This window comes from Chiloscyllium plagiosum, unplaced genomic scaffold (genome assembly GCF_037043375.1).
Source record: "Chiloscyllium plagiosum isolate Xiang-an unplaced genomic scaffold, Cpla_swu_hap1 HiC_scaffold_8, whole genome shotgun sequence".
NCBI lineage: Eukaryota > Metazoa > Chordata > Chondrichthyes > Orectolobiformes > Hemiscylliidae > Chiloscyllium > Chiloscyllium plagiosum.
This window is the reverse complement of record NW_028270146.1, coordinates 96,966,361-96,981,218: the sequence shown is the minus strand read 5'-3', so window position 1 is coordinate 96,981,218 and position 14,858 is coordinate 96,966,361. Positions and strand designations below refer to the sequence as shown.

Genomic DNA, 14,858 nt, shown 5'->3' with positions numbered 1-14,858 from the left:
CTGACCTGCTGCGCTTTTCCAGCAACACATTTCCAGCTCTGATCTCCAGCATCTGCAGACCTCACTTTCTCCTCAAAGATACCGTACCAAGTATCCTATATAACCATAAGCACATTTAATTTGATGGAGGCAATTAAGCTTTGAGCTGACTAAGCATAAAAAAAAGAACAGTTTTTTTTGCAGAGATTTAAATGTCTGATCCATGAATTGAATATTTTAATATTCCCACCTTTTCCTAATAAAATGCGATTCTCCATGTGCACTTGCACAACAGCTACTTTTATACAGTTAGGTCAAGATTACTGTGGAGTCATAAAAACAAACTGAAATTATGAAGTGAATTCTAATGGTAGTTTAAAGTTTGATCAATCCTACTATAAACACTCACTAAACAAATCAGTACCTGGATTCTGTCATCATGGCAGATGCTTGATATAACAACTGGGTCTGATGATCCGTGTTGAAAGCTCGAGCATATGCAACATTGTCAAGCACGTCACTTCCGGAAAGATTATATCTAGAAAATATAAGCAAAGCTTCTTTGAATCATAAAAAGCATTGACAACATTATCTCAAAATATGCATCATTAAATTGTTAAATTTGCAAATTACAAAATCTGGCATTATAGTCATGTGTTTTATGAAGATTCAAAAGAGCTTCCAAAGATTTACCAGTTACCTCACAAAGCTTTTAGAAGAGCAAGTGTACTATATTTTTAGATACAGCTCATCTTCATTACAAAATCACGTCTTGCAGATTATTAATATTCACACCAATTACTTAGTAGATAGATCCCAATGACTTTTTTTCCAAATTCAATTTCAATCAATATTCAAAGATTGAAAAAAAAACTCAAGTTCTTGAGGCTTCCTCCTTCAAAAGTAACACAATCTGCAAACCACCCAAATATATTTATACTGCATCTTTTCAATTCATTTTCTCCTTCCTATTTTAACTACTTAGAATTTCTGCTCCCTAAAGCACATATTAGTGTTCAATTAGCAGAGGACTGGGTGAACTTCTTTTCTGTTATAAATTGTATTGTCCACATTTATAACATTGTAATGTTCTCAAACAGTGAATATAACCTCCGTTCCTCAAGGAATCACTGTTGGACTGCCACTGACAAGAATGGTGCCATAACAGTGGAAAAGTATACTTAAATAGCTTCATTATTAATGTGGACATAATTACATAGGCATAACTCTAATGCTTCTTTTGAATACAGATTTGAAAAGCCACATTATACATTGTTTTTTTTAAAAAGGCACCTGAAACATGGTAAATTAGAAATGGAATTACAAAGTCATTGCAGCACAAAGGTGGCTGTTTTGCAGAATGGGGTAGAAGTAAATGGGAAAATTCCAGAGTTTTTGCTTCTGGTTTTCATTAATGCTGGGCTAACCTAAGCAAATCTCTTCATGAAGTCAGAAAGTCTTCTACTGCAGAGTTAATATTATTACTAATTATTTCAGCATCAATTTGTGAAAACATAAATCTTTAATAACCATACTCAGGTCAGACAGACTGAAATTTATTTATTTCATGCTACTCAGAGAAAAACATTTACAATTCACCAGTTTTTCATATTGTAGCCAAAATTCAATGAATGAATTGCCGTCTGAATTATTAGCATTGAGAAGTGAGAGGAGAGATGCGAAGGAGAGTTTGGCAATAGAGAGCAACATTTCCCCTGGGCTGTGCGGATATAAGGCTATGCAGCAATTGGAAAAGGGCTATGCAAGGGAAAAAAAAGAGAGACCACAAGCAAGAATAAATCCTTTAGGTTGTGTAGGACCTCAGCAGTCTCAAAAGGAATGCAAGAAACAGGCCACGTACAGAAAAAAAGAAATTCAATAGTTAAAGTCTGTATGGAGGGGGGGAGAAAAGAGAAGAGAGGTGGAAGGAGGAGGAGGTAGATATTGAAGTGGGGAGCAAGAGAGAATTAGAAATCTGTTTCAGATATGAATGCCATAAATTTTGCTTTTTGCTGTCATTGACCTCATATCCACAAATCTGTCATGTGATTTCAGGTTCTCTTCTAACTGTACAAAGATTCAACAATTGCAATAACACTTCCTGCGTACAATTGAAAGGTACATGTAATGTGAATATTACTGAAAAAAAACAGATTTCAGTCGATTCACTCATTAAACTCTTAACTGTCAACAGCGAGTTAACTTCGATAAAAGATGTTAGATATCAAAATTCCTTGGCTACAACATGGAAAACTGGAAGGTCATATCTTTAGTCAACAGCTCACTTATATAAAAATTCAGACTTGCTCTGTTATTTTAAGCACCTGTATATTTCAAGAAAAAAAATGCCTAAATTCTGATTCAAAGAACCAAGAAAATTGACAGCCCAGGAACAGGCCCTTATGCCCTCCAAGCCTGAGCTGATGCAAATCCACTGACTAAACCTATCACCCAAATCCTAAGGATCTGTATCGCTCTGTTCTCCACCTACTCATGCATCTGTCCAGATGCACCTTAAATGAATCTACCGTGCCTGCCTCTACTACCTCATTATTGATTCACAACCCTCATTATTATATTCCCCCCGAAACAAAAATTGAGGTGTGTGTACAAGCCAAAGTTAGAGAATTCAAGGTAACAAAAATACAGTCCTCTCCCTTTTGAAACCTCTTACAAGGGCTTGTCCTAAGCAGGACAGACAAGAAAAATCTCACCATAAAATATAGCTTAGTCAAGACTTTAAATCGTAGTACAGTCCAACAATCCAAATGACAGTTAAAATAATGCAGCAATATAAAATCTTAGCTATGCATCCAGATATAGTCACCCTGGCAACTTAACCCCATTTTCCATGCAAATTTCCAAAGACCAACCTCCAGTAATTTGATTGTTCATGGGATATGGGTGTCAATGGTGAGGCCAAAAGTTATTGCCCATTATTAATTGTCTGTGAAAATCCACCTTTTTGACAACTGCCAGAGCATTCCAGAGGTCAGTAAAGAATCAATCACACGATTGAATGCCCGGATTCACATGTAGATCTGATCAGGAAAGGAGGCCAGAATTTCTTCCTGAATTACATTAGTGAACAAGATGAGGTTTTTTTCTGCAATCAAATAGTTTCAAGATTGCTGCTGCTAATGCTAGCTTTTAGTCTAGATGTACTTAACTAATTGAATCTAAATTACCCAGCTAGAATGGTGGCATTTGAATGCATCTATGAATCATTAATCCAGGAATCTGGATCATGAATGTGGTAAAATAATCACCCTGCGATCATACCCAATTGGAAAAAGCAACTCTGGAAAGGGCAGAGAATCCATATTTTGGGGGAGGGGAAGGTGGTACGAAGAATTAAATATTTATTACCAACGACATTTCCTCTAAGCTGCAGGCAGTCCAAGGTTCCAAACGTTGCAACCATAAATGAAGGTCAGAGGCCCACTCAACCAAAAAGATAATTAGAGGGTACAGTGATCATCATGAGTGGCTCATTAGTGCCACTGCCACAAAGGTGGCAGAGTTTTAAAGGACATAACCGCCAGCAGAAACTGCAACAAGTTGTGGGGGAACCAAAAGGGGAATAAATAGCTTGAATTAATCCTCAACAACTATCATATTTGGACCTGTCCATAACAGTATTAGCAGGATCGAATAGCGTACAATCCTTGTGGCGATGGAAGTCCTGTATTAACATTGAGAAATCCTCCACAGTGCTAGACCTGTGCTTAAATGGTAAAGATTTCAAACAAGTCTTAAAATTCAAAACTGAGCATACGCAAAGTACTGTGGCCAACAGAAGCAGAAAGATTGCATTCAACTATATTCTGTAAATTCATGGCCCAATATATCTCTCAGTCTACCATTAACATCAAGCCAGGGAATCAACTCTAATTCAAACAGTGCAACAGGCAGACTAATAAATGAAGTATTAACCTTTGTTAAGCTACTACACAGGTCCAGGAGTGTGGTGCTGGAAAAGCACAGCAGGTCAGGCAGCATCCGAGGAGCAGAAGAATCAACGTTTTGAGCATAAGCCCGTCATCAGGAATGGATGATGTGGGGGGTGCAGTGAGAAAGAGACTCACTGAGATCCTTGCAAAGAGAGGAGAACTTCTTCAAGGTAGGCATCCTTGGAAGAGGTTCTCAGTCGGGTTAAAATCAACTAAGAGAAAGTGAGGACTGCAGATGTTGGAGATCAGATCCGAGGTGCAGGGAAATTGACATTTCGGACATAAGCCCTTCATCAGGCTTCCTAATGAAGTGCTCACGCCTGAAATGTCGATTCCCCTCTCCTCGGATGCTGCCTGACCTGCTGTGCTTTTCCAGTGTGCCACACTCTCGACTCTGATCTCCAGCATCTGCAGCCCTCACTTTGTCTGACCACACAGGACGACTTACAAACCAAACAGTGGAAAACAGTTTGCAATAGTCAAAGTTAATGAACCCCATAACGAATGGATCAGATCTTAGCTCTGCACCCTGCCACATTCAGTTGGAAATGGCAATGGCAAATTAAAACTAACAGGAGGTGGTGATTCCAGAAGTAACCATCCCCATGGGCAGCCCATTAAGTCAGTGCAAAAGAAAAAGCTGAAACATTTACTTCATTTTAACTTCTCACCTCGGTACCCAGCTACATAAATGTCAGTCTTCAGTGAATTCAATTCACTCCACCCAATATCAAGAAATGGTGGAATGCACTGAATATTGCCAAGACTATGGACCTTAACATTCTGGCAATAGCACTGAAGACTTGTGCTGTGGAACTACACATGCGCCTGGCCAAACTAATCCAGTACAGATTTGTGTCCTGGCCGCAAATAGTAGGACAAATAAAACCAGCCAATTCCCACCCCATATGCAACTCATCACCAAACAGATGGAAGGTGTTGTTAACAGCATAACCAAGTGGTTCTTGCTCAGCTATAATCGGGTCACTAATGCTAAGGCTGAGTTCTGCCATGGCTGCTCAACTACTGACCTCATTACAGACATGAACAAAAAGGTGACCATCCTCGGGTGTAATAGTGATAGCCCTTGAGATCAAGATGCCATTTGACCAGGTGTGGCAACAAGGAGCAGCAGCACAACGGATGGCAATGGGAATCCAGGAAAACGCTCCACTGGTTGCACTTACAACTAGCACAAAGGAAATAGCTGCGGCAGTTGAACTTCAATCATCAATTATCTCAGCCCCAGGACATCACTGCATGGGTTCTTCAGGGTAGATAGATCACATTAACCTGTTCACAGATAGATGTCTGGAGCAGGTGGAACTTTAACCTGGGCCTCCTAGTTCATAGGTAGGAACTATGCCACTCTACCACAAATCCAGGGTATCGTCCGAGTCCAAACATCTTCAGCAGAAGGTTATCTCTATACAATGGGATCATGATCAGATGGGCTAATGGGCTGAGGAGTGGCAGATGAAATTTAATTTAGATAAATGCAAAGTGCTGCATTTTGGAAAAACAAATCAGAGCAGGACTTATATACTTAATGATAAGGTCCCAGGGAGTGTTCCTGAACAAAGAGACCTTGGAGTGCAGGTTCATAGTTTCTTGAAAGTAGAGTTGCAGGTATATAGGATAGTGAAGGCGGCGTTTGGTATGCTTCCCTTTATTGGTCACAGTACTGAGTACAGGAGTTGGGAGGTCATGTTGCAGCTGTACAGGACATTGGTTAGGTCATGTTTGGAATATTGCTTGCAATTCTGGTCTCCTTCCTGTTGGAAGGATATTGTGAGACATGAAAGGGCTCAGTAAGGATTTACAAGGATGTTGCCTGAGTTGTAGGATTTGAGCTATAGGAAAATATTGAAAAGGCTGGGCCATTTTCCCTGGAGCGTCAGAGGCAGAGGGGTGACCTTAAACAAGTTTCTAAAATCATGAGGGGCATGGGTAGACTAAATAGACAAGGTCTTTCCCCTGAGGTGGTGGAGTCCAGAACTAGAGAGCATAGGTTTAGGATGAGAGGGGAAAGATATAAAAGGGACCTGAGGGGCAACGTTCTCACACAGAAGGTGGTACGTGTATGGAATGAGCTGCCAGAGGAAATGAATGAGGCTGGTACAAATACAGCATTTGAAAGCCATCTGGGCAGGTATATGAATAGGAAGGGTTTAGAGCGATATGGGTCAAGTGCTGGCAAATAGGACGAGATTAGGTTAGGATATCTGGTTGGCATGGACGAGTTGGACCAAAGGATCTGTTCCCGTGCTATATATCACTATGAGTCTATGCAGCATCAATGATGCCTCCCACCACCATAAGGTCAGATTTGTGGATGTTCACTGATGATTGCATAAAATTCAGCACCATTTGCAACTCTTCAAATACTGAAGCACTGTATGTCCATGTGGAGCAGGACCAAGACAACATGAAGTCTTGATCTCATAAGTAGCAAGTAACGTTCGTGCCACGTTAAATGCAAGATAATGATCATCTCTGAAAGACAGTTTAAGCATCTTCTCTTGACATCCAATAGCATCCTGACTCCTGCACAAGCAGCATCCCAAAGATTACCATTGACTATAACCTGTACTGGAACTGCAACATAAATGCTGTCGCTACAAGAGCAGGCCAAAGGCCCTATTCTCCTCAAAAGCTGTCCATCATCTACAAGATACAAGTCAAACTTGTATTTGAATACTTTACACTTGCCAAGTGCAGCAAAATCAAAACAAACTAGATTGGCATCATGAAGGATAAAGCAGCCCAGTCCACCAGCAGCACACAGTGCACACCATTTTAAAGATCCACTGCAGCAACGCGTCAACAGCACTTGCCAAACCCATGGCTTCTACCACCTAGAAGGACAAGGATAAGCATTGTAAAGGAATACTATCACTTGCAAGTTCTTCTTCAAGCCACACAATATCCTGGCTTGGAACTATATTTCTATTCCTTCACTTTCACTGGGTCAAAATCCTGGAACTCATTTCCTAACAGCATAGAGTATATTTAAGCGTTGTGAACTCCAGCATCTTAAGAAGGCAGCTCACCATTCATTTTGAGGGCAGTTAGGGATGGGAAATGAATTGCTGGCTTTGCCAGCTACACCTACATTCCACAAACGCATGAAGTGTACACCAAACAGTCAAATCAAATTCGTTGTCAATAACATTTTGACAAACTTTCTCTTCTTGCCCAAATACAACAATGAATGTCTTGCTTAGACAGCAATGTTATACCTTCAAAACAAGAATTCTGTTTTCAAATCATATCCTCAATCCTCTTGATTATTAAAGCTGAGCATCTTTATCATGCCAAGATCCAAGACCATGCCTACAATCAGCTCCATGCACAGCTCCTGTTTGAGTCAGATTCTCTTACTGAATCCTCTTGTTCCATGCCCACCAGCATCCTCTGTGAAGAGCAGTTGCCTGTCTAAACCTCTGTAGTACTCTGCAGGTTCCATTTCTCTTCTCAATAGTCCACCTCTATCTTGAATGGTACTCATTTTATCCATTTGACCACATACCTAGAAGTGGCTTCTGATATAGTAACCACAAGAGTATACACAAAATTCAACCTGTGTTCCTCCCTTCATTTCATTTGCAGGTGGCCCCCAGAATTTGACCACATTCAGAGATCAGACCCTGCACGGATGCTGGTAACATTCAATTCGTCCTCTTTACTTGAATTATTAAAATGCCTGACACCAAGTTGCAGACAGGTCAGACAGAACATTCTCAAATTTAACACTGGGTAAACCAAATCTATTTTAATCATCTGCAATTAAAAACTATGTACCAGTAGGCTACCTGCACCTAACCTCACCAGTTGCTTTTCAGCTTTAACCAGCTGATTTTGTTCAATGAAGCTGAGCTTCAACTATCAAGTGATCCATCAAGTCGACTTAATACAAAATTGCTGGCCATTATCACAAGTGCAACACTTATTCTTCAATACTTGAAAACTGACAGCCTCAAAACACTCAATCCCTTCTCAATCTACAACGAGCAGAAAAATAAATCATTCATTCCTTTCATGTAGAAAAAAATGCCAATTTACTGAACGTCCATTGTCAGCTTCTCCTGGACCTTTGTACTCCAACATGTGGATTCAAATTTATGTTTTTGCTAACGAATCCCTTCATAAACCCAGTACAGTACTTTAACTCCATTCAATTTATGTTCTTCAGACCTCTGACTTTTGCTTTTAGTGCTCCCCTGCGGGCCCATCAGAGATGGAGTTTTCAATGTTCTTGGCCCGAACTGCCAAACTGTGTTGAGATAGTGCAACTATTTAGTTCCAGTGCACTCAAAAGTCTAAAGTACAGTAGAGATGGTAAGTAATGAGGACAAATAGTCTTGAAACTACTATTATCTAATAAGGAATGTGGGGGAAACAAAGCACAGTTGGAGACAATTAACTTTTAAAATACAGTCTAATGACTGCTTGAAAATCCATTGAAATAAATACAATGCATTACAAACCTTTCAGCAACAGCAAGAAGGCGTTCTGGGCGAAAAGTTCCTTCAGTGTCAATATACATAGCTTTTCCCTCTCCGCCGCCACGGTCAATAGGTAGCTGTAAGTCAAAGAAAGTTTCAACAAAATAGATAAAATATTTGCCCTTTTACCATCAATAGGTTTCATCTTCTTGTAAAGGCCTTTAAATGAGAACCATTTTGTTTCACTACAATGACATCTGATGCTGAACAGCTATCACTGCCATGAGATAATAGTGGGAGTGGGAGCAGCAGAAGGCATGTGCATTTTTTCAATCGAACTATCAAAACAATGTTATAAAATTGGATTATGGCACAGGCAGAATTCTTCTAATATGTTGCATAATTATAAGCAAGTTCAAAGAAATTGCCAAGTGGCATAAATTACTTTCCCAGAGCAAAATAAACAGATACAGTAGATACTCAAGCTTGAGGTGCCACCAGCAGAAAGGAAAGGATAGATGTTAGTTAACTGTTCATGAAAAACAGAAAATCAAATAGAATTGCTGGTGCAGTCCAGGGAAGCAGGCGGTAACTTCAATAGGCAGGTGTTAAAAATCTCACAACACCAGGTTATAGTCCAACAGGTTTATTTAGAAGCATTAGCTTTTGGAGCACTGCTCCTTTATCAGGTGGTTGAGACTTCGGAGCAGCGCTCCAAAAGCTAATGCTTCCAAATAAACCTGTTGGACTATAACCTGGTGTTGTGTGATTTTTAACTTTGTACACCCCAGTCCAACACAGGCACCTCCAAATCATCAATAGACAGACTAAGTGAAAAATTCAGTGATTGAACTAATGTGACCAAATGAGGATAAAATAATTGGGAAAAATACACTACCTGACACGTTACTGCCAATGTGTGACAGAGTTGGGTCTTCCCAGTCCGAAACTCTCCAAACATCTCAGTGATTGAACCAGTCTCAATTCCACCTGAAACATCAAGAGCAAATCATGTCTCACAGTACAATATGGTCAGGGTCTTTATCCAGAAAAAACAAAAGCATATTAGTTTCTGATTAAAGTAAAGCGGGTACATACGCTTAAATGAAAATAGAATGTGGTGGAGAAACTCAGCAGGTCTGGCAGCATCTGAGGAGAGAGGAACAACAATGAATGTTTCAAGTCTCGTATAACTCTTCTTTTGAAGAAAAGTTGCACTGGACTCGAAACTTAACGGTTTTTCTCTTTCTGTACAGAAGCTGCCAGACCTGCTGAGTTTCTCGAGCACATTGCTTATTTCAGCCCAGCATCAGCAATAATTTGCTTTTACGTACATACAGTAAATGCTGGTTACACAAAACCTGAAGCAATCCTAGAACTGGATATTTTTTAGAATGTGTTCGGAGTCATTTTTTTCATTAATTAAAGTCAACTTCAACGTATTTTTCAGTGAAGTACTGCATGATGTTAGATTGTCGTCTCTTTTGCCAGTGTTTATCCTCATGCTCCAACTAACTCTTGACACCACACAACCCTGACTGGTCTGAACCAGTCAACCTCAAATCTGGCAAAATTTTATTAAAACATTTAAATAGGGAAAATAATCTTTGACAAACTCAAGCTTGTTTGAGGATGTTACTTCTCATACAAAGACAATCCAGTGAAAGTAGTATATGTAGATTGTCAGATGGCTGTTAAGAACCCATGAGGATAGTAAATAAAATTAGTGCACTGTGTCGAAGGGAATATGCTATATATTGAGAAGTATTTGAGAGACAGAAAGTATGGACTAAGAAAAAATAGAACGTTATCAGGATCGTAGAATTCCTACAGAGTGGAAGCAGGACATTTGGCCAGAGTACACACCAACTTTCTGAACAGCATCCCACCCTGCATTTCCCCTTGATCTGCACATCCTTGGATTGCCTGTTTTGTGTGTGTGTGTGTGTGTGTGTGTGTGTGTGTGTGTGTGTGTGTGTGTGTGTGTGTGTGTGTGTGTGTGTGTGAGAAGAAAGAGAATTGGACCGCCTGCGGAAAACCAACATAGATATGGGGAGAACGTGCAAACTCCACACAGTCACTCAAAGCTGGAATCAAACCCAGGTCCCTGACACTATAATATGCCACAAGAATCAATGTACAACCACACACAATTTATTGAAATGATTTGGATATGGTAACCATATGAAATATTTTCAAATTTGCAGATGACAATAAACCAAGTCGGAAGCAACTTTAGGGGGAAACAAGGACGGATCAAGACGACTTAGGGGAGACTAAGTGGATGGGCTAATTCATAGCTACTTATTCAGTTGTACAAAACCTTTGTGAGCTCTCACCTGGAATGTTGCATACAGCTTTGGTCCCTTGATCTGAAAAAGGATGTATATATCATAGAGGGAGTGCAATTAAGCTGACTAGATTAATCACAGGGATGGCAAGACTGTCTTCTGGGGAGATTCACAGAATCTTGGGGAACAAGGTGTCACCTCATCAAAACATACAAAATTATTATAAGGCATTCTTTACAGGATGAACCATCTCCTGGCTGGTAAATCTAAAAGCAGGCGACAACCTCAGGATAAGGGATAGTCAATTAGTCAATCTACCTACAGAAAATATCATATGACCAAGCATTCAGCACTTTTGGGGAGAGAATTTACATAGTCCAAAAAGTATAGCAGCAGACATTTCCTGATTTCCATCCTAAATAGTTCAGTTCTAATTTCATAAGTCCTTGTACTGAATTTCCCCACTAAAGAAAATAGCTTCATTGTATCTAACTTCATAAATCTGTTTTGATCTAAACAAATTAATCACTTGAATATTGAAGTAAATATGAATAAAGTTTATTCAGTTTGTCCAGTTTAACCATTTAAACTCTCCTCTCATAGTGAATTTGCTTTGTAATGCTCCAAGACCACTAAATCTTCCAACATACGTTGAATCAGGAGTCCTGATGAATCACTGCTGACCTAAATAATTATTTCTCCATTATATTCTAGCATGTTAAGATAGTGTCTAATATTCCATTAGCCTTTTTGTTATTATTGGTATCTTCAGACCTAAAATCACATTGATAGGTGTGTAAAGCGTAATTGACAGAATAATTAGGTGTAGAAAGGAGAATTTAATTTCTGTGGATTGCAAGGCTTACGGTGCAAGGGTCCGGCTACTGCTTTTACTGTTTAGGCGAAAAACACTTGTATATGATTATATAAAGTCTAAAGAGAACCCTGGTCAGTTTGTTTCACAACCCCCACCTGCTTTCTAGAGGAGGGGATAAAGAGGTATTTCATTATTTCGACAAAAAAATCTCATGGAACATACCCACTGCTATTACGTACCTTACTATTGCTCTTTCTTCTAACGAAATTGAACAAACTTTTTTAAGGAAATTAAATTATAGTCATTCATCAAAGATGGTCAAGTAAATCATGCGTGCAATACAGAAGACTCTATTACATAATATCTGCTGGAATTTAAACATTTATTTATTTATTCAATCGATTGATATAATGGTCTCAAATTGAAACTCAGTAATGACAGTATGATCAACTGTTTACAAAACTCCAATCTGGTTCAGTAATGTCCTTTAGGACTCCAGGAGACAACAATGTCATTGTTTTTTTAAATGGCCTCAAAGCCATGTAGTTGCACCAAACTTTGTTAGGAATTTGCATAATTAATACCATATTGGTCAATGATTTCAATAAATGTAACTAAAGTTTAAAAAAAAAAATCAGGTCCTCTTAAATTTTGGCCATAAACCCAATAAACCAATTGGATTACAGACTCCATCTGCTTAAAAAGAGTCAGAGACGTATAGCATGGAAACAGACCCTTCGGTCCAACTCGTCCATGCCAACCAGATATCCTAACCTAATGTGGTCCCATTTGCCAGCACTGAGCCCAGATGCCTCTAAAACTTTTCTATTCATATACCCATCCAGATGCCTTTTAAATGCAGTAATTGTACCAGCCTCCATCACTTCCTCTGGGAGCTCATTCCATATACGTACCATCCTCTATGTGAAAAAGTTGCCCCTCATGTCTCTTTTAAATCTTTTCCCCCCTCACCCTAAATCTATGCCCTCTAATTCTGGACTCACCCACACCAGGATATGGGGCTGTGTCGATTTACCTTATTTATGCCCACCATGATTTTGTCAACCTCTAAGGTCACCTCCCAGCCTCCAACACTTCAGCCTTAGCCTATTCAGCCTCTCCCTTAAGCTCAAAGCACTCCAACCCTGGCAACATCCTTGTAAATCTTTTCTGAACCCTTTCAAGGTTCACATTATCCTTCCTTTAGGAGGGAGACCAGAACTGCACACAGTACTGCAAAGGGTGGCCTAATGAATGTCCTTTACAGCTGCAACATGACCTCCCAACTCCTATACTCAATGCTCTGACCAAGAAAAGCAAGCATATCAAATGCCTTCTTCACCTGCTTAGAGTATTATGAGTAGTGCAACAGTAGTAAAGAAACAAAAACATAAATTGCTTTAAAACCTCAGCAGGTTTGGCAGCATCTGTGGGAGAAATCAGGCTTAATGTTTCAGGTTAGTGACCCTTCCTCAAAACTCAGAAGGACTGCTGAAGTAATCTGAGGTCATGGGTTAAGAATACAAGGCACGTAGAAACATATCAGCATACATGTCATATTCCCACACTGCTACCATCACAGACCAGTAATAATTTTTAATTAAAAAAGGAAAACAATGGTCATGCCTTTCGTGCAACACTCAGGACGAAAGAAAAAAAAAACATATAAAATCAAGGGCAATTATATAATGCCAAGCTTTGTGAAAGTAAAGAAAATGGAAGTTTTGGACAGTCATAGATCTGTCCAGTGTAGAAAGAGACCCTTCAGTTCAACTTGGCTATGCTGATCAGATAACCTAAATTAACCTATTCCCACTTGCCAGCATTTGGCCCTCTAAACCTTTCCTATTCATATACCCATCCAGATGCCTTTTAAATGCTGTTAATTGTACCAGCCTCCACCACTTCCTCTGGCAGCTCATTCCATACACGCACCATCTTCTGCTTGAAAAAAGTTGACCCTTAGGTCCCTTTTAAATGTTTCCCTTTTTAATTAAAAAATATTACTGGTCTGTGATGGTAGCAATGTGGGAATATGACATGCATGCTGATATGTTTTACCTTAACCCTATGCCATCTAGTTTTGGGCTCCCCACCCCAGGAAAAGATCTTGTCTATTCATCCTGTCCATGCCCCTCATTATTTTATAAATATCTATAAGGTCACCCCTCAACCTCCGACATTCCAGGGAAAACAGCCCTAGCCTATTCAGCCTCTCTCCATAGCTCAAACCCTCAATATCCATGAAGATCTTTTCTGAACTCTTTCAAGTTTCACAACATTCTTCCTATAGCAGGGAAGGCAGAATTGAATGCAGTATTCCAAAAGTGGGCTAACCAACGTCCTATACAGCATGACCTACCAACTCCTATACTCAATGCACTGACCAATTAAGTCAAGTATACCAAACGCCTTCTTCCTATCCTATCTACCTGTGACTCCACTTTCAAGGAAGTAAAAATTTGTACTCCTCGGTCTCTTTGTTCAGCAACACTCCCTGGGACCTCATCATTAAGTGCATAAGTCCTGCTAAGATTTGCTTTCTTAAAATGCAGCACCTTGCATTTATCTAAATTAAACTCCATCTGCCACTACTCAGCCCATTGTCCATCTGACCAAGATCCCGTTGTAATCTGAGGCAACCTTCTTCGCTGTCCACTACACCTCCAATGTTGGTGTCATCTGCAAACTTACTAGCTATACCTCCTATGTTCATATCCAAATCATTTATATAAACTTCCCTAGCTTCCCACAGAGTTTTATGGTACACCTGACCAGGTCCTGGGATTTATCCACCTTATGCTTTCTAAGACATCCAGCATCTCCTCCTCTGTAATATGGACATTTTCAAGATGTCACTATGTATTTCCGCATGTTCTCTATCTTTCATATCCTTCTCCACAGTAAACATCGATGCAAAATACTCATTTGATATCTCCCTGATCTTCTGTGGTTCCACACATAGGCAGCCTTGCTGATCTTGAAGGGGCCCTATTTATCTCCAGTTACTCTTTTGTCCTTAATGTATTTGTAAAATCCCTTTGGATTCTCCTTAACCCTATTTGTCAAAGCTATCTCAAATCCCGTTTTTGCCCTCCTGCTTTCTCTCTTAAGTATACTCCTACTGCCTTTATACTCTTCTACGGATTTAGTTAATCCCTGCTGTCTACACCAAACATATGCTTCCTTCTTATTCTTGACCAAAACCTCCACTTTGTCTAGTCATCCAGCATTTCCTACATCTACCATGCTTGCCCTTGAACCTAACAGAATCATACTGTCTCTAGACTCTCATCTCATTTTTGAAGGCTTCCCATTTTCCAGCAGTCCCTTTACTGCAAACACCTGCTCCCGATCAGTTTTTGAAAGT

The 14,858-nt window shown here is 39.7% G+C and overlaps 1 protein-coding gene across 1 annotated transcript in view; it reads right to left on the bottom strand.

The window, feature by feature from the left end:
* rad51 (RAD51 recombinase) overlaps window positions 1–14,858 on the bottom strand; it is a 108,174-nt gene that overhangs the window by 13,761 nt on the left and 79,555 nt on the right. Inside the window, exons 5-7 of the mRNA XM_043698255.2 lie at window positions 9,279–9,370; window positions 8,423–8,517; window positions 404–517 (exon numbers count right to left, since the gene is read on the bottom strand). Of these exons, the coding sequence (XP_043554190.1) occupies window positions 404–517; window positions 8,423–8,517; window positions 9,279–9,370 (301 nt within the window). The remainder of the gene's footprint in view (window positions 1–403; window positions 518–8,422; window positions 8,518–9,278; window positions 9,371–14,858) is intronic.